We start from the raw sequence: 18,923 nt of genomic DNA, 5'->3' as shown, positions 1-18,923 counted from the left end.
GTTTAAGGAGTAACTGACTTCAAATTCGTCTGAGTCACAGCATGGTTTGGGTTGGCTACGTTTCCCATCAGTCTGATCTCACTCAACAGCATAAGCTTGTGCAGCTCAGGAGCTTGGAACTCGTCAGGACATAAAAATGGCTTCAGCTCAGGTTGTTTCATAGTTTTGGGAGACGTTTTAAGAAAAGCAGAACTCAGTAACAAGAACTACTACAAATACATTTTTTCATAACTGATAACTTTAACAGCTAAAGGACCAGGAAGGGTTTACCTTCACCCACTTAAACTTATTCATAGCTAAAGGAATGCAGAACAAATACAAGAAATACAAGTCAAAGGTAATGTCCAACACTTTGATATAAAATAAATAAGTCAAACTTCTTCAGGGAGGACTAAGATTTAAAATGATATCTTTAATCTTTAAAAAATATTTGTAGGCAAATTTAAAGTTCATATTCATGATACAAATGCAAAAACAACAACAAAAACTCAAAACACATAATGAAGGGTCAAAAACCTCACATCATTAAGTGGCAATCTGTTTATACAAAACGGTCCACATTTCCAGTCAGCGCTCATTCACAGACCTAGATACACGCCTTTCATTGCAGTAAGGCATAATTACAGTGTCAGGTCACTTATCCAAAATAATCCTTTTAAGAGCTCAATGTGAATTTAAGGCTTAGCAACAGATTTTAGGAGAGCATTAAAGAAGCTGTTGATGAAGTCAAACTGATCTGAACAAAACAACAACAAAAAAATGTCAACAGCAGTCACCATATTTCCCAGAGGACAAAGCTTGGCCTTAGCAGTCTATAAGGAATTTTAGAACAACCTTACTGCATATTTCTCGAGCAGAATGTCACACGTGAAGCAGGCTGAAAACACCAAAGTACTTTCAATATGAAGCCTATCCTTTCAGCTTTCCTTCAGCAAACTCAAGTTTTGAGCAATGAATTGCTGGTGTGAAATACTAAGTTGAAAATACCACCGTAGCTTTTCAGAAGACACTGATTTTAAGACAGAATAAAGAAGTGCTGTTTGTTCAAAAATATCATGACATGTCTGAGTTTCAGATGGCTAAATCAGGAATACATTTGTTTCTTATTAACTATGAAAATCATTTTGGGTAATAATGCCCATCCTCAGATTTGGAATCAGCTGCTTAACAGTAACTTACCTCAAGGCTTTTTCATATATTTTAAGTTCACATAATGTACTTTCACTACCACATTAGAAAAGAAAAAAAAAAAAAAAGTTTATTTCAAATACGCATTTCTAGAAAATAACCATCTCAAAAGCTCATAGCCAATCATTGCACTTGTGTCTCCAGGCGCCTTACTTCCTTAACCACAAGATCAATGTTTATAATTGGGTTAAAGTACAAGGCCCAGTAAAACAAACAATTGCAGACAAACTGAGGAGTAAAAGGCCAAAAAACTACAACAAAAAGACCCTGGGTTGAGACTTTCCAAAAGTGTTTCCACATTCTGTGAGGAATAGTCCTGTGGAAAAGGAAAGGGAGAGGCTTAGAGGCTTTATTTCTAACCATTCTAAGGCAACCTAGCTTGCGTTTTAGTCTCAAGTTATTTCACACCTACTTAAGCTACTTGTGAAAAACAGAATTCTTCACTCCAGAAAAACTGACTTAAAATGCAGCAGTATTACCTTTTACACGAGGAAGTATTAATTCCATTTATTCAGATAACAAAGCACAGCAGATGGAAGTGGTAAAATCCAGAATTGCCATAGATGATTCTCATACAGACTGTTCTCTTTTGAGGATGCTCTGCCCCCTGGCTGCTGACAAGAGCAGCACTCCATGTATTCCAAAGCAAGAATTTCTCCCACTAAACTTTAAGAAAAATTATAACCAAGATCTCGCAGCAATTATTAAGTTATATTAATACACTAAAGCAGTAATATCTGTCCAATTAAATATCCTTTAATAACTGTCCTGTGAACATACCATGACAGAATTCTTAGATATTCCTTTCTCAGCTGACAGGTAATACCAGTTACAGTAAGAGGCAGTTGTCAAGGAAAGAGTGAGGTGAGTTCTGAACTATTGGTAAACAAATATTATTGCATTTACTACATCTAGTCAGTAAAAACCAGCTTCAAGAAATCCTTTCTTGAAGGACTGTATTCACAGCAACAAAAATATTCAAGAGCAAGTATTACATGTCCAGATTCAGACTTGCATCTTATTATCCTGAGCCCTGGTCAACTCTGTCATTTTCAGTAAGCACTTATGAAACAGTAACAGACTGATTTTCCAGTTTATAGCGTACTTCCTACATCCCTAAATGTAGGAATCAACAAGCTCAGTAAGACTTACTTCAATTCTCTTCTTGACCAGAGCTTCCAAAAGGAGAATAATTCCAGAACAGAGAGTAACATGGCATTTACAATGATAAATCTTGATGTCCAGTAGTGTACATCCAGCCAATCCCATGCAAATTCAGCTACCAACTGGTACGGCAAAAATATATACTTCACAACGAATTCTCTCCACTGTTTCCAAGTGGGATCTTTAAGGTCCTGTAAATTAGAATAAAAAGACTGTTAAATAATTTCCTAGTAAACAGACAACACTGGCTTATTTCCATTGCTCCTTTATTGATCTTTTATTGTTTTTTATTTGTTCAGTAAGTTCAAAGCAGTAATTAATCTTTTTTATGCTTTCAGTAGATAATATTGTGATCCAGTAATTTCAATTAATTAGCCAAAACATCACGGCCAGCCAGACTTTATCATGCCATTTCTTCAATGAAGGCATTCTCAGTGAAAAGTCTTTCTATACTCATGAACTTTTTTTTTTTTTTTTAAATAAAAAAATAATGATAATAATAAGAAAAATCAATTTCACAGATTTAAAGTCTTCAACACCTTAAATAAATCTTAGTAGATGTCATGGTCACAACGCTGTTAGTCCTACATAATAAAGTAAAAGCAACAAGTTACTTTTAAGATTTCTTTCTAAGAAGTTGCATTGCAAGGAGATGGCATTATGAATAATTACATCATACATTTTTAAGCAACTAAATCCTAACATGCTTCAACCACACAGCATTGAGTACTTACTAAGAATTTTGTGACCATGTCTGCATATTGGTCTTCTTGCATAGGACAAATGGTGTGGATAAAAGGTAGGAAAGCTTCAGTATAATCAAACAGATATAAGTATAACATGCTGAGTCTTGGAGAATTCTTGAGTGCATATAAAAGAAAGAGTGATTTTCCTGGATTTACTGCCTGAAAAGTATCAAATTGCAAACAATGAAAAGACAAAACGAAGGGTGAATGACACTTCTTAGACTTTTCTAACTGTCATTTTTCAAAAGACCATTTTTTCAAATTAAGCCAGGCAATTTTTACAAAGACAATTCTACATCCTTAACAATCCTTTCGACTTTAAAAGAATTGTCTTTGAAATACGTGATTTAAAATCATTTCATACAGATGGTAAACTGTAAAGAGAATTTACCTTGTATTCCCATAGGTTCTGTGGTGGTTTAACACCTAAAGTTTTGACACGTTCCAATTCTGCTGTAATCACTTTTCTATGGTTATTGTTCTCTATACTGTACGGTTCTTTTGTGAAATCCTCCTCTGTCAGTGTTAGAAGGAGCCTAAAAAGGCAGAAGAATTCAGAAGGCAAATAGTGACTCTTCACCAAGAAGATATGACTAACAAACCAGTAACTACATACTGAAACAATAAGCTACTTATAGAAGGTATCACCTTTTGGATCACTTTCCATATGTTCTGAATCAACTGCGTCTCAGAGGCTGGGTTTTAAATATCCTTCAAGTCCTCTCTTGCCTGCTCTCAGCATGCAAATGTATGAGCTGTTGGCTATTAATGAACACAGTTCTTCAGTACATCACAGATCTAGTTTGGTCTCCTGATATCAAACCTAGAGCTCTTGGGTGGAATGCAACAATGCATACAGCATATGCATATTTTCACAAGAAAGAAAAGGTGGAGAGGGTGGATAATGCATTAGTAGAATTTTATTTTCAGGATCATTTCCGTTTGCACTGTCAGTATCTAAATAAGTTCTCAGAAAATAATTCAGTTAGGTTGCTAAGTATTTACTACTAACATTTTCAACTACAATTAAAACTTCCCCTGTATTTCACCTTGATACATCAACAGAACACTCTCCCACTCTACGGAATAAAGTCTGATCATTTCATGATGCACCATGCCTAATGAATGCTACCCAGCAGTCAGCTCAGACGATAGCTGCTCCTGACAATTAGACCTCTCACCTTCCATTCACTTTCTCCAGCAAAAATCTTTCTTTATAAAGAGAAGACCACGGGCCCAGCTGCTCTAACCAAAGTGCCACTTCTTCAGCAGTCCATTTAGCAACAGCCTTGTGGACAAGATGATCATCTTCAAATTCTCTGCTGCTCCAGTGATACCCAAGTAGCACTACCTAGATGTAAATTAAAAATAAAATAAAGGAGATTCTTTACCTGCAATGCAAATATATCAAATCATACAAATAGAAATGCATTAAGGAGCCTGCCATGCAAAATCTTCCATTCTAAGGGCCCTGCAATATTTTGGTTATGAGAAAATACCTTTAAGTCTTAGCCCATATGTCTAATTTCCATTTGCTGTACATTGAAACTGTAGCTCCTGACAGACAACTCTGAACACTGCTGCATTCACTCAGCTCAGCTGAAGTTTCTTCTGTACCAACAATTTTTTTGACATTCATAGACTTTAAAGTATTGAATACTTAATCAAATATATGGAAGACCACCCAGATGAAACTTACTGCTACACAAGTTAAAGCTGTCAGAACGCCTGAGAAAAACCCTCTTCCTCGAGGATTAATTCTTCCTGTGTTTGGAGCTGCAGAAATCTGGTCATTCCCATGTTTTTGGAAGGTTGCTAAGCTGCGCACTACATCACTGTTTTGCTGAATATCTTCTTTTCTTTGTTCAATGGCATCAGAAAACAGCCTTTCAATAACATCCCTAATGGGAGAAACACTTGTCACTGACCTATATCATCACTGAGACTTAGCAGAAGTCCCAGAAAAGGGATTTATTTTAAGATTTATGTTTTCCAGCTTATACCAAAGATACCATCGCTGAAAGATAGAAAACATCAGTTATTAGCACTTCGTGAAGTTAATCAACTACTTCAAAACTGCATTTTAAATATAGAAGTTAAAAAACCCTCATTTAAAAAACATGTAAATCCTTATTGCAAAACTAGAATTGCAGAATTAAGATACGCTATGAGCATGTCCTGATTATTCAAAAATGCTAAGCAAGAGACAACAAAAGCATCACTCCTATAGCCTACTTATTAAAAACCTATTAGTGAAGGCCAGTGTTTCCTTGCACCACAGGAACTGGATAGCAGGTAACTGCAGACAACAGTTTGATATTTGCTTTCTTCTGCCATAAGATCACATTTCTTCCTACAAATGACTACCACAGGAAGTCCCATTGCTATGGAGAATAATTCTAACTTAATACAACCCGTTAATTCGTAATCATTTTAAAATACACAAATGTCTCAATACAAAAAATAATCCCCTAAAAAGGGAAGGGGGAAACCAAACAAGCAACCACCAGCTCACTGCTGGGCTTCCCTTTTTTTTTTTCAGAAAAAAAAGATGGGTAGCACGAAAGACTCTGCATTATAATAAAACATTAAAAATACCATTAAAAAAAAACATTAAAAAAGTTTTGCTTGGTTTAGAAATCAAAACAGACAACAGAATTAGAACATTAAAATCACCTGAGGAGAATGTTGACTTTGGGGAATCCTTCCCACTTTTCTCTGCATTCCGGACATTCATTCTTCTTGGAGGACGCCCACCACAAGGCCAAGCAATGTCTACAGAAACTGTGCCCACAGTTCAGGGTGGTGGGATTGACCAGAATGTCGTAACAGCAATGGCAGAGGAACTCACTGACTGAGACCCGCCGACCGACCTCAGGGGGAGCATGAGCTGTAACTTCCACCACCTTGGGTTCACTGTGTAAGAGCTCATCATTTTCCATCTTCTTTTATACCTTATGCAAGCAGGTCTTCAAACTGGTGCAGCATTGCTTCTGCAAAGCAACAAGAGGCCTCGGTATGAAAAAGAAAAAAGTCACGACAGCTGTTTAGGATTGCAGTAAGTGCATTTTTTCCACTGTAACATACTATTTTGCTCTCATAGTTTTAAAACTTGTTCACTTAAATTCTCCTTAAGTGGAACATCATCTTCCACTTTTTCTACAGCACATTCACCCCTAACCACGATGAGAATCATCAGACTCTGGATGTAAAGCAGTGCGCTCAGTCTCTTTGCCTTTTCTTTCTCCCGTTACCGAAACCAAAAATGCAGCGAAAGCAAAACCAAAAGCGGCGCCAGAGCTTCAATTCAGTGCCCTTCTTGTTCTGACCACCCCAAAGAAACAGCTGTAGAAAACACCAGAAGAGCACAAAAAAAATAAAGCAAGGCCGACGCCCGCGCACCCCACGGCTGTCAGCGCCCCGCGGTGCGCTCCGAGTCCGGGCACGGGCCGCAGCGGAGCCGAACCCCGCGGCTGGGCGCTGTCCCGGCCCAGGCCTGAGCGCCGTGCGCCCGTAGCAGCGGCTGCTGCTCGCTGCCATTTCAGGACACGCAGATGAGAAAAAAAGAGCGCCTTTCCCCAGACTTGCCCAAATTCCGGGCTCTTCACTACGCGCTCTCGCTCCGTTCTCTCGGGCTGCCGCATCTAACGCGGTAAGTCAGGCTCCCACGCAGTTACGGACACGGCCGCGCACCGCAGGCCGCAGCACAGCGCGCCGCGCTCCGCCCCTTAGCGCGACTCCAGCGGACACGGAGCGCGGGCGGGGGGGGAAGAGGGAGGGAGCCAGGAGGGGGGAGAGGCGCCGTGCCGTCCGCCGGACCGCGAGCCGCTCCGCACCGCAGCACGAGCCACCGGCCTGTCGAGCGCAGCGAGCGAAACATCACTTACAAGGGGAGAAATAAAGGCAAGTTTCCCACGTCCGAGAACGTCCGTCCGGTTTCCCAACGAGAGAGAGGCAGCAGCGCTCCCGCAGCGCACGGCCCTCCCGCTCCGCCCCGCAGCCCCGGGAGGAGCCGCACCAGGCCCCGCACCGCCCCGCGTGTAGCCGGCGGCACCGGCAGCCCGCTCAGCACCGCGGCCCCTCCCACAGCTCGGGGTCAGCTCCGCCTCGGCTCCGGGATCGGCTCCGTGCTCTCTCCGAGCCGCGCTGCCTCGGCTGAACCGACGGGTGTCGCTGCGTACGCACGGCGCTCCCTTTTCAATCCTTAACCCTTGTTTGTCAGAGTTTTAAAACGCACCCTGCCGTAACTGCTCGACATTCCGCATCTTCCTTAACGCACTCGCTTCCCTTTGAGAGCACCGAGCTGCTTCTGACCATATGCCCACACCCAGGTAACTCTAGGGTTATTGTCCAGGCGAAGGCCTAGAGCCCTAATCGCAGAGGTTCGTTAGGTATTAGAGGCTGGTTTAATGGTGGTGCTGCCCAGGATGCTGGCTCACACAGACTACTTTCACTACACTGGAGATTATGTTTGTACATACACACGCACACTCACAAGTATCTACATCAGTGTCTGTTCCCTCACTGCATTCCTTTCTGACCACAGTCCAAAGCAAACTGAGTGCTGACAAGGTGGATTTCTTACTGTGCAATACAAAGCGACATTTTCTTAAAGACTTGGTTCTTATTCAGCCTCATACAAGCTGTGAGTGCAGCTCAGGTGGTGTGAGCTACCAAAAGCAGATGGTGCCGCTGCAGCTGTCCCAGCCTACAGCACCCGTCAGGCACAAGGCTCTGAACCAGCCCAGTTCCAGCATTCATTTCACACACAGGTCCTAGCACCCAACTCGTACCGCACCTTACTCTGTTTGCAGTTCCTATTAAGTATGGAGTCCCACTGAGCAAACCCTTAAATTACCCTAGCATGAAAATATTAACCCTTTGCCAGACCAGAGGAAGTTCACCTATATCCACCTTAGCACACACAAGGAACTGTACTAAGAATATTTAGCTCATGCTCTACCGTCTGGTTTTGGCATTTTGATATGTTTTTGTTTCACTTTGATCCACTTTGAATCACTTTGATGCTCGGTTAAGTAGCAGAAAGCACAGAAGTCTGATACCAACATGCTGCAGACTGATGCAGGTGACGTGGGAACTCAGACTTTGGGTTTGGTTTCTAATGTTCATATATAAAAATGTTCATATATAAAAACAACATAACCTTGTAACCGGCGGTTTGCACCGCTGTCTCCCCAGGCTATTCAGTCATTTGGGAAGCAGCCAAACTCTTCTTGTGTCAAAAAAATGGGATGTTTGAAGATCTGATTACAAGCCCCCTATTTGTAAATGCAGCTGCTCCAGTGTGCACACAGAAAAGAAATGGGGATTTAACTCAGTAGGTAAATGTTACCTTCTGAATCTGAACCAAAGTGAAGATGTATGCGCTCCGAAATCTTTAATGACATACACTGTTGCAGACAGAAAACTAACTTAAATTTGAATAAATATAGGAATTATAAATTATTCTTACTCAATAGCATTTCCTTTCTATTGCAATAAACTATAGGAAGAAAGTAAAGAGAAGAATATTCCAGGCATGGATCACGGCCAGAAAATGAGCAGCCTGGGCTGTCAGCACAGCCATCAATAACACGTCTTGGCAGCAGCAGCCTGTGCCCTGGGAAAATCTGCTTTTACCAAAGAATGGCTGTTCTACCCCTGGAGGCAGCTTTGTCCCAGCAGAGCTGTCCTTGAGGCACTGCCCTCACAGCACAGAGACCTGCCGTCCCACAGCCTTGGCTTCCTGCTGCTCTGTGCTTCTGGCCCCAATCTGCAGTGAGGTCCTAGAAGCACCACTTCTCCTCAGGCCAGGTGCCATAAGCTCAAGCTGTTTTCTCACCTGACACAGCCACTGCAGCCACCAGCCCCTGCACCAGCCCTACACACACTCGGGCGCTGTGCTTCATTCAGCCTGCAGAGCAGCACGGGTGGAAGCTGAGCACTGCCACGAGCAGATTACTCGCAACTCAAAGCTTCAATTTGCCCATTCTCCACTGGTTGAATACTGCTACCTCTAAACCTTTTGTTTCAGCTCTTCAAAGACAGGCTGCAGAAACACATATTGACAATCACGTGAGCAAGATTAACATTTCAATCAAGTTACTGTGAAACAGAAGAATCTCTGCTCTTTCAACTAACCTCTTACTGAGCACCATGTAATCCTACAGGTGATTTGCTGTGGACACGCGTAGCATAAACTGCTCGCAGTTAGAAGGCAAAACCTCATGCAGACCCCGTTCCACCGCCCAGTCCCTCATCTCCAGCTCAGCGCAGACGCTCCCTCCATTTGCTTCCATTCCGCCGGAACGCAAGACAGGTCTTTCCCCTCGCTCACCCCGCTCGGTTCTGCAGCACGTTGCGGTGAGGGCTCCGGATCGCAGCGCCATGAGGGGCAGCTGAGGCGCCACGCTTCCGTCAGCCCGTCCGCCGCGGGACACTGCGCTCATCTCCCGGACGGCCGTTCCCTCCTATAATACAGATACGGACACCTCGCTGTGCTTTAAGCTTAATTTGTGATTGCCTTACGACGACCTCCTATCCGCACAGGACGAGGAGCGCTCACAGTCCCGCGGCGCTCTCCGGCGGCCTCTCCCAGCGCTGCGCCTCAGCTCCGCTCGCGCATCGACTTCCTCGCATCTCCACAGCTGATGTCCGTCACTTCTTTCCCTTCACAAAGGCCACATAGTGCCGCACAGGCCGGGCCGCTCTAGGGCTGTATGGGACAGCCCGGGCCGACCTCTCCCGCCGTTACGCAGCGGTTCCCAGGCCCTAACGGTCGCTGCCGTGCTGCCATCGCTCACGCAGAGCAGAGCAGGGCAGGGCAGGGCAGGGCAGGGCAGGGTAGGGCCGGGCCGGGCCGGGCCGGGCCGGACCCTCCTACACACGTCCCGGGAACGGCTCCGCCCATGGCAAGATGGCGGCCGCCCCGCCCCGCCCCTCAGGGCCCCACGTGAGCGCGCGGGAGGGGCGGGGCCGGTTCCGGAAGCGCTTGGTGGCGGGTTCGCGCGCCGGGCTCCGGCGGGCGGTGCGGGAGCGGGATGGAGGTGATCAGGAGCAGTGAGTGACTCGGACTTGCGGCTCCTTCTCGCCTTGCGGCTGCGGGCTCCGGGCTGCGCGGGGTGTTCCCGGTGACCCCGCTCCCTCTCCCAGGGCTGGCGGTGGCTCCGGCCTTCTCAGGGCTGTTGGGCTGCCGCGCTCGTTCCGCGCCCCGCGGGGACGGCCCCGAGCGGCGGGCGGGAGGCCGGGCTGGGCGCGGCGGGCGGGCCCGCCGCTCACCTCAGGTGTGTTTTTACCTCTTACCGCAGATTTTAAGGATAACCTGAGCAAAGTGTACGAAGCTGTCGAGGAAGCGGACTTCCTGGCCATTGACGGGGAGTTCTCAGGTACGGCTGCGCGTTCTGTGGGCCGTATCCGTGTGGTAACCGAAGGCGTCTGAGTATTAGCCTCGAAAAGCTCGAGCAGGGGCTTCTGGAAAATGCTAACACCGCGCCTTGTGTGTGCGATGGCGGGGCTTTGGTCGAGGAAGTACATGTATGTGTGTCATAGAATCGTACAGCAGTTCGGTTGTGGCTGCAGTTCTTCTCCTGCCCCTCAGTAATTTCTGAGCGTGTTGCTTGGATGAGTCTCAGCTGCAGCTGTCAGAGAGACCGGGAGGAAAAACACAAACACTGTGTGCACACAGGAGGTTGGGTAGGTAAGGGAGATCCTGCTTGTGTTTGGACAGGGAGATGCAGCAGTAAGAACTCTGACATTTGTAAAGCCCAGCAGGTCTGTGCATCAGAGAGAGGCCTCAGTAAATGTTGTAGCTGTGGATGTTGACTTCAACCAACCACAAAGTGAGTGCAATCAGGACTGGTTTTGTTAGATATGCTTCTTCAGGATGTACAGTTAGTGTTTGGTGTTGCTTCAGATAAAGTTGTTCATTAAATCTCTATGCTGTACTCGTTTTTCATTTAACTTTGAACCACTGTAATTGTAATGTCGACACTGCGTTGCCAATAGAAGATCTCTGCATGTTTGTATCACATGGAACGGGAACCATGATTTACACCAAGACTTTAGTGTTAGAACAGTATGTTCTAATTGGGCGTATTTTATGTTCAAGACTCATGCTGTTACACAATAGAAAACGTCTCTCAACTGATGTTGTAGCAGTTGTTTCATTTCTGAGATATGGCTCATTTTCACAAGCTTACCCTAAGCCCTGCTTTTTCAGGGATCAGCGACGGGCCTTCTGTTAGTGCATTAACCAATGGCTTTGACACACCAGAAGAACGGTATCAGAAACTTAAAAAGGTAAAGTGTTCCCCGTGACTAAAGTGAAAGTGGTTGAAAAAAGTTAGAACTCCAGTTCAGTGAGGAGACAGTGCAGCACAGTATGAAAACTGGAGGCCTTTGAAATTGAGTCACCTGTGAGAGCTGACAGAGTTGCTTCTTTTATTGTCTCTGCTAGCACAGGTATTAGGGAAAGATGTGTAAAACACGATGAAGTTGTGGGAAGAGCAAACCAAAGGGTATGATTCTTCATGTAAGTTGTAGTAGATCTGTATAACTTGTTGTCAAAGAATGTTGAGGGTTTTAAATTTTTTTGGTTCAAACTGGGACTTGGTAAGAGAAAGTCAGTGACAGAGAAGCTATGTCAGAACTAAGGTCCTTCCTGAACAGCCTCCCCTCCACCAGAACGCGCTGCCTCTAACAAACCTGCAGTGCCAGCTGTCACCATCACTTCTGCCCCTCCACAGGACCAAAAAGAAGGAGGTGCTGCAGGGAATTGAGAGTCTTGAAAAGCAGTCCAATGACCATGGGAGACAACTTGTATGAGGATCTAATGGTTAAAGCTGTGATAGTTTGGGTTGTCACGCTCCCAACCACTGGGTTCAGAAAAGAGAAGTGCTATGCGTGCCAGCAGTACTGTTTTCTGATGGTATCCACAGAGTTTACACTGTTTAGCATTATTCTGTTAAGAGACAACCAAGGACTAAACACTATTCACTGTTATTCTGTTAAGAGGCATTACAGTATGAGGGACATGGTGGTGAGTGATCCTATTGTTCCTCTCCATTAGAGGTGGCCATTGAGAAAATATGTTTTCCTTGTGTTTGAAAGTGTTGTTTAGAGGGGCTGGGAAGAGTGAGTCAGTGCAACTAGAAGGCTTGTTTATTTTCTTATACACTTACAGCAGTGTTAAAAACCTTTCCAGGGTTAATTCAATGGTTGTGAAACAGTGGAGGATGTAATGATGAAGTGCCTAGTGGCTATGCTAGTTCTTATATTGCTGTTAGCCATGTGGATCAGGAGAATATTTAGTGTCAATGTATGTATTTGGCATGGCTAATGTCCCTCCCAACCTGTTCCCACATTACATGGAATGTAATTACTTGGAATGTAATGTGATGAGAACACCAGGAATTGCTAGCTGCTTTAGATACAGTGTATCAGCCTGATGTGAGCTACAGCTGGAGAGGTATGAGACTTCCTTTAGTTCTTGTGTTTTTAGGGACTGAAAACTCATATTAGAAATCATTGTGGAATAAAACTAAGCTGATAAATGGGAATGGAAGCTAGATAAAAAGGTCTAGTCCGACTACTAAAAATTACTAGCACAATGTATGTTGACTATGAAGATCCAGACTTGGTTAACTCTGAAATGAAGCTATTTTTAAATGTATACTGCTTTTATTCTCATGCACAGTTTTCTTTACCTTTTCAGCATTCCATGGATTTTTTGCTCTTTCAGTTTGGCCTTTGCACTTTTAAATATGACCACACAGAAGAGAAGTATGTAATTCTCTTATTCCTTGTGTTCTTTGAGGAATTTATGAACTAATCTGTATTGATGTGCAACTCATCTTTTTCACAGGTATATTATGAAATCATTTAATTTCTATATTTTTCCAAAACCCTTTAACAGAAGTTCACCAGATGTCAAGTTTGTCTGTCAGGTTAGTAGAAAAACAGGTTTGGTTTTTTGCTTGGCTGAGGTATACTTGCAGAAAGTTACTAAGCATTGTTTTCAGGAAGATCTGTATTACTGTTGAGAGAGGGAGAGAAGTGGTTTGTTCCTTCACAGCTTAGAAAACAAATAAGCATAAGTTTTTGGGTTTTGTTTTGTTTTCTTACAGAAAAAATAAAAGCATCAGTTAAGAATAATCCCCAAAAGTGAGTTTCAAGAGAATATTTGTGACTTCAGGTTTTCAATCTTGGAGCTAATGTTTCAAATCTGGCAAGATCCTTCTCGTTTTTTTCCTTCTCTGTCTTCCTGTTTCCTTGCTTTTTCCATTTGGTCCTGTATTATTCTATTTCAGTTTCACTGCTTCCTGGGCCATTGCCAGCATTTTTCTGGTCTCAGGTTTGTTCTCCTGTACCATATTTTCCTCTTTCCCTTCCTTGCTGCATGTCCCTTGTTCTTTCGTCTTTACTGTATCAATTCTTATTGTGTATGTGGAAAAAAAAAATCATAAATGTAAGCAGAAATTACTTTTTTTCCTTCTGATAAAGCAATATATGTATTTAGTGAGGACGATGATAAAAGATAATACAGAGAAGTAGAGTCTCAGATTATTTTAATTCAGGGATATGAAGTTGTCTTCTAGTTGAGCTTTTCTGTTCAAATGAAGCAAGCAAACATCAAAACACAGTTAAACAAAACCTCCTTATTCCTTCAGAGAGCCGAGTGATGGTGTTCTTCTGCAGCCAGACTTGCTGCTTGTCCTGAATGTGCATTTTTGTTTTCTTTTTCTTGGGATTTGAGACTTACACCCAGAAATTTGGTTATTTCTGTTGTTGTTTTTAGTGTATCTATACCGTGTTTTCCTCTTCTATCTAACTGTGCTTTGCACTCAGACAGATCAAGATGCACTCCTGTCTCCTAGACTGGGATATTTACTTTGATTTTTAAGCTTTAATAAATTAGCGTAAGTGCTCCTTAACCAGTTGTTTAAACTGAAGCCGTGGATAACTATTCTAGGCTTAACAGCACTGATCAGTGCAAAAGAAAGTTTTGGGCTTCCTGTATGGAGACTATACAGTCTAGTGTCTGGGATAGTAGAGAGCCTGACTGTCACTGCTGCTAAAAAAAAAAATTCTCTTTGTTGGTTGCTATTGTCTTGATCCAGGAAACAAAGCCAATGGAAAATTTCCACAACAGTTGAAGCTGTAGCTGGTGTATTTTCACTGTCTTTTTTTGTTATTGATGCACCAAATAATTTAAGACTTAGTGTTTATCTCATTAACCTGGAGAAACATGTAGGGCTTGGGATGCCGTGTGACAGTTGGAAATAAATGACAAAAGTAACATGGCTGAAACTGGATCTGACTTCCTTAGGCTTGCAAACTTACTTGCTTTTGACTCTGAACTTATATAATTTCTAAAAAACTTAAATTTCTTAACAATAATTGGTCTTTGTGAGCGACTCTTTGTGAGCTCTTCCCAGTTGTGAATTTGTTTTCTTTTGTTGCAGAGTTCAAGCATAGATTTTTTAGCAAACCAAGGATTTGATTTTAATAAAGTTTTTCGCAATGGTGAGTTGTTTTTCTTTCACTGTTCACAAAATTTATGACATCTTCATTTTCTGCAGAAAGAAAAAGGCAGCACTGACAGTATTCTCTTAACACAATGGAATTCTCAAAGAATACTTCTGAATTACTCGACTAAGAATAATTCTAAATTATTTGTATCTGATCCTAGAATTGTGCTGCTAATTACTCTTCAAAGGTCTTTTCTATGGAATTAAAATGAATAGAATTCATGTTTAGATAAGTACTTGGTAGGTGCTTTTTTAAATTTTATTGATTAAACATAGATTAGTGTAAAAAATTGCATGGCAGGATAATGGAACAATTGTCAGGCCTTTTAAGTAACATTTTAGCAAAGGTATCTGTGCTTTGGAATAGATGCTGCTGCAGTCTGTTATCAAAACATTGCAGGTGTCAAGGAAGAGAAATGCTCAGTATTCTGGTGATCACTGTCTGTATTTCTGCAAGCCTCAGGTTCGTGCTTTATGCAGATGAGGCACACAGCTCTTAAGAATCTCATGGTACCAGCTAATCTGCTGTGTGGTAAAAGAATGCTTTTATACCTACAAATAAAGAATGAGCTCTAGAACAAGAGAACTCAAAGGGCGGGATGTGTCTTGAGCCTTCAGGGGTGTAATGTGGGCAGATGCTTGTTTAGCAATAAGTCTTTGTTAAATCATGCATCCCTAATGTGCTTCTAATTATGATGAGTTTCTGAATGCCTTTTTCAGGAATTCCATACTTAAATCAGGAAGAGGAAAGACAACTAAGGGAACAGTATGATGAAAAGCGTTCTCAGGCCAATGGTGCAGGATCTCTCTCCTATATTTCTCCTAATGCCACAAAATGTCCTGTTGCGATTCCTGAAGATCAGAAAAAAATCATTGATAAAATAGTGTAAGTGAAAATTGTTTAATATAAACTGGTCTTCTATTACACAGATGGTAACATCACAATAAATGATATCTTGGAAAAAAGAGATTTCCTCTCCTACTATTTATGATGAAATATTCTGTGAAAGGAAGGGCAAGTTTGAAAAATTCACTGAGTTTTTTGTTTGGTAAAAAAAATTGCCTTACTTGTCCATCAACTCAAGGAGGAATTTGATTTCTGTGTTACTGTTATTCTTAAATCTAATGGAAATCTTTCCAAAGCAGTTCAGAATTATAGGAAGGAACAGTCTCCCAAGACTTTTTTATTCAGTCTCCATCTGGCTGGTGTTACTGAATGGTTTTAAGTAAAAAAAAAAAAAAGACATATCCTACATTTACTGGGATTGTTCAGTGCTTCTTTATTGCATCTTTCTTCAGATGGTTTTCAAACTAACATGTAAACAGTAGTGCCATGATTGTAGGTTGAAAATATTTTTATTAGTTCACTAGCTGTGTTGTTTGGTTTTAAATAGTGCTTTCTGCATGGGAGAGCTGTATGCATATTGGTAAAGCTTTAAGCTATAGGAGCAAATCATCTGTTTAATCTCTTTCTTCCAGGAAACAAATAGATGAATTTTTAAAGAATGAAGACAAGGAAAGTCTGGAACTGGAGCCATGTACAGGGTTAGTTTTCTGAAATTACTTGTCATCTGAAAATGGTGGTGTTTTTGTTTTTGTTTTACTCTATTGAATTAGGAGAGTGACAAGGAAGAAGAAAGATATTTTGATTTGCAGTTTTTTCTTTACTTATTTGTTTTGTCTTAATGCTGGGAAAGTCTGGTAATCTGAATGAATGTCATGCTGTACTTTATGAGCTGTAATATCAGTGTACATATTTACATGCATATGTTTAAGTATAGCCAGGATCTGTCTTATGTGTATGGAAGTGTCTTGCATATGTAAGCCTACTTTTGCTGTTTGTGAAGTGCATAATCTTAGTTGTCATGTAGTCTGTTGTTGATGCTGCATGTTAAAATTGACTTTAGTCAATCTCTTTATGAAAGTCTATTCAGCTTTGAAATCCAGATGTTTGGAGAGTGTGGTTGTTATTTTTTTTAAAAAAAAAAAAAAAGCTATATGAAGTTAGAATTAGGAGATCATTATGACATGAGAAAAGTTATGTTGCTGTATTCATATTCAATAATAGTGAGTGTGGAGTGTTTGGGTATCAGTGACTTATGCTCTTAGCTTAATAATCTTTTTGCAGATAACAGAAGCAGCCTTCATTTGAGCTTTGTTGTTGTGAAATGCAGAAGAGAAGCATTAATAACACTACTGTCTTTTGGTTTTAGGTTTCAGAGGAAATTAATTTACCAGACCTTGAGCTGGAAGTAAGTTACTGATAATACTGCCTTACTCTGTGCTTTTAGTATTTCTGTTTAAAAATAAAATAAAATCTGGGTGAGAGCTAATCAATACAGAAGTGATTAATTCTTTTAAGAGAAGATTTCTTTGGTATTCTAAAGGTTGTAAGTTCTGTGGCTCTGCATATGGCAGCACTTTGGCAATTAAGTGCGATTGCAGTGCAGTGGAACAAGCAAGTAGCAGAGGTAACAGAATTGGTACTAATATTTCTACCTCAGGGTGGTTAATAAGTGGTGGTTTATAAGTACTAAAATCTACTACATTTTAAAGGGCTGCATCCATCATGCTTCAAGTAAGGGAGAGCTTTCTTGACAGTGTTTTGTCTTTTGATTTTCTTGAAAGCAGGTTCTAGATGGTGATGAAACGTCTCGGAAGTTTACTCACTGTTGCTTAACTAAAAAGTTGTTGGTTCTGCAGCAGCAGGATGGGAAATTGCATAAGAAAATATTTTAATCTTAGTAACCATTAAAATGCTCTAGGTGCGTAAGGAGACTGATTTGCCTGGCCAGTACTTTTAAATAAAAATTAACTTTTTATAGTTCTTTTGCATGTAAGATTAAAATTTATAGCAATAATGAAATATGAAGTTATGTAATCGCTAGTGTGGATTCAATACCCTAAATGCCAAATAAATAACTACTTATATTTACTTTTCCTTTTTGGTAGGTATCCAAAAGGTATCCACGTTGAAACCCTAGAGACAGATAAGGTAAGCAAGCATGCTACTGCCTGTGAGGTTTGTCCTGTTGAAAGAAAATTGTTCTAGGTCTAACAGACTGTCCTGATTTCTAAGTTTCATCTGAGCTTTGTTGTGCCAAATCTGGAGCATGTAAACTGGAATTTGATGAACTACATTCTGATCTCTAAATCTGAACAATATTTGAATTAGTAATGTATAAATGTGTGGCTTAATGCTATTTAACACTGAAAAATTTGAATACTAAAAAATTTAAGTAATAAAAATTTAAATGAGTATTTTAAAATGTAGTGGATCTGACATTTAATGTTGATGAAAAGTAGGTCCATTGGTGAAAAGTAAATCTTGATCTTAATAGAATGGACATCACATACTGTATCCTTCTTTCCTAGCTCAGATCTCCACTCCAAAAAATATTTGAAATCCACAGGCTATGATGAAATACTGATGACCTTTCTTAGAAGTAAAAATGTATTTAGTGAAAGTTAGGTTTAGTGAATATGTATAATACAGCTTTCTAAAGCTGATTTCTGTGTGTGAGTGATGAAGTGGTACTTATAATAGAAACAGTCATGTTGAAAAGTAACTGCTGCTGAGGTATGACTTAATTTTCTAGACAATTCAATTTGCAAAAACTTGTGTGGTATTGTCTGTGAACTTCTCAGTGTAATTCCTCAAGCAACACTTTTTTCACTTTAGAAGGAGAGATATATTATTATTAGTAAGGTAGATGAAGAAGAACGGAAAAGAAGAGAACAACAGAAACAAGCAAAGGAACAGGTAAATATTTGCAGTAAGTTCCATTACTTTAGTTTGATTGAACTCATGCCTTCAATCAGCTGTCCAGAATTGCATGTGATAGAGTTTGGGAGTATTTCCCTCTTGCTTAGCTGTGGTTTTTGCTTCTAACTGATTCTCCAAATTCCACAGAATTAACTTTGGCTTTGCAATATAGCAAAAAAATTGCAAAATACTCCACAAAATTTTAAAGATGGAGTAATTTTAGATTATTTAACCAGTATTCTTGAGCAGTGAATTCCTCCTTGTATGAACATGCTGTATCAGAGAAGCAAGGTCTAGTCAGAAGAAACATAGGCCAATTGCATTTAATAGTGCTGTAGGACTGTAGTACTTACAAAAATTTTGCAGAATTTTTCAAGCAAGTTTCCATATTATTTGGAATTACAGTTTGTCCTTTGAGTAGTACGCTGTTACAAAACTTGCTTGCATTTAGTTGTCTGAGTTAGTGTCCTGTGCAATTAAAGTAATCTGATTCTTCTTGATTGAATAATGCTGCATGTGACTGCTGTAGTA

The 18,923-nt window shown here is 41.1% G+C and overlaps 2 protein-coding genes across 36 annotated transcripts in view; one reads left to right on the top strand and one right to left on the bottom strand.

The window, feature by feature from the left end:
* Window positions 1-10,011, bottom strand: part of BFAR (bifunctional apoptosis regulator) — a 43,242-nt gene extending 33,231 nt beyond the window's left edge. For 5 of the 26 annotated variants that reach the window (XM_085513810.1, XM_085513812.1, XM_085513809.1 and 2 more), the window contains exons 1-7: window positions 9,240-10,011; window positions 5,775-6,091; window positions 4,798-4,999; window positions 4,280-4,449; window positions 3,490-3,634; window positions 3,087-3,257; window positions 2,341-2,543 (exon numbers count right to left, since the gene is read on the bottom strand). In XM_085513810.1, coding sequence (XP_085369936.1) covers window positions 2,341-2,543; window positions 3,087-3,257; window positions 3,490-3,634; window positions 4,280-4,449; window positions 4,798-4,999; window positions 5,775-6,040 — 1,157 coding nt within the window. In that variant the 5' untranslated portion in view covers window positions 6,041-6,091; window positions 9,240-10,011. Of the gene's footprint in view, window positions 1-392; window positions 1,855-1,922; window positions 2,544-3,086; window positions 3,258-3,489; window positions 3,635-3,746; window positions 3,930-4,279; window positions 4,450-4,797; window positions 5,000-5,774; window positions 6,111-6,686; window positions 6,822-6,985; window positions 7,178-9,239 lie in introns of those variants that run through there. The other 21 variants (XR_014933763.1, XR_014933764.1, XR_014933765.1 and 18 more) reach the window with 21 other exon arrangements.
* Window positions 10,012-10,075: 64 nt separating this feature from the next.
* PARN (poly(A)-specific ribonuclease) overlaps window positions 10,076-18,923 on the top strand; it is a 34,234-nt gene continuing 25,386 nt past the window's right edge. For 3 of the 10 annotated variants that reach the window (XM_015876452.3, XM_085513796.1, XM_085513797.1), the window contains exons 1-11: window positions 10,076-10,144; window positions 10,406-10,483; window positions 11,317-11,396; window positions 12,811-12,878; window positions 12,961-13,042; window positions 14,561-14,621; window positions 15,347-15,512; window positions 16,106-16,171; window positions 16,840-16,878; window positions 17,579-17,621; window positions 18,309-18,389. In XM_015876452.3, the coding sequence (XP_015731938.2) occupies window positions 12,817-12,878; window positions 12,961-13,042; window positions 14,561-14,621; window positions 15,347-15,512; window positions 16,106-16,171; window positions 16,840-16,878; window positions 17,579-17,621; window positions 18,309-18,389 (600 nt within the window). In that variant the 5' untranslated portion in view covers window positions 10,076-10,144; window positions 10,406-10,483; window positions 11,317-11,396; window positions 12,811-12,816. Of the gene's footprint in view, window positions 10,158-10,405; window positions 10,484-10,829; window positions 10,937-11,316; window positions 11,397-12,810; window positions 13,043-14,560; window positions 14,622-15,346; window positions 15,513-16,105; window positions 16,172-16,839; window positions 16,879-17,578; window positions 17,622-18,308; window positions 18,390-18,923 lie in introns of those variants that run through there. The other 7 variants (XM_032447736.2, XM_085513792.1, XM_015876450.2 and 4 more) reach the window with 7 other exon arrangements.

The sequence above is a fragment of the Coturnix japonica genome, chromosome 13 (genome assembly GCF_054131305.1).
Source record: "Coturnix japonica strain WE chromosome 13, WE-NBRP24, whole genome shotgun sequence".
NCBI classification, from domain to species: Eukaryota; Metazoa; Chordata; class Aves; order Galliformes; family Phasianidae; genus Coturnix; species Coturnix japonica.
Note: the sequence above shows the minus strand (reverse complement) of the source record. Positions and strands in the feature narration are given on the sequence as shown.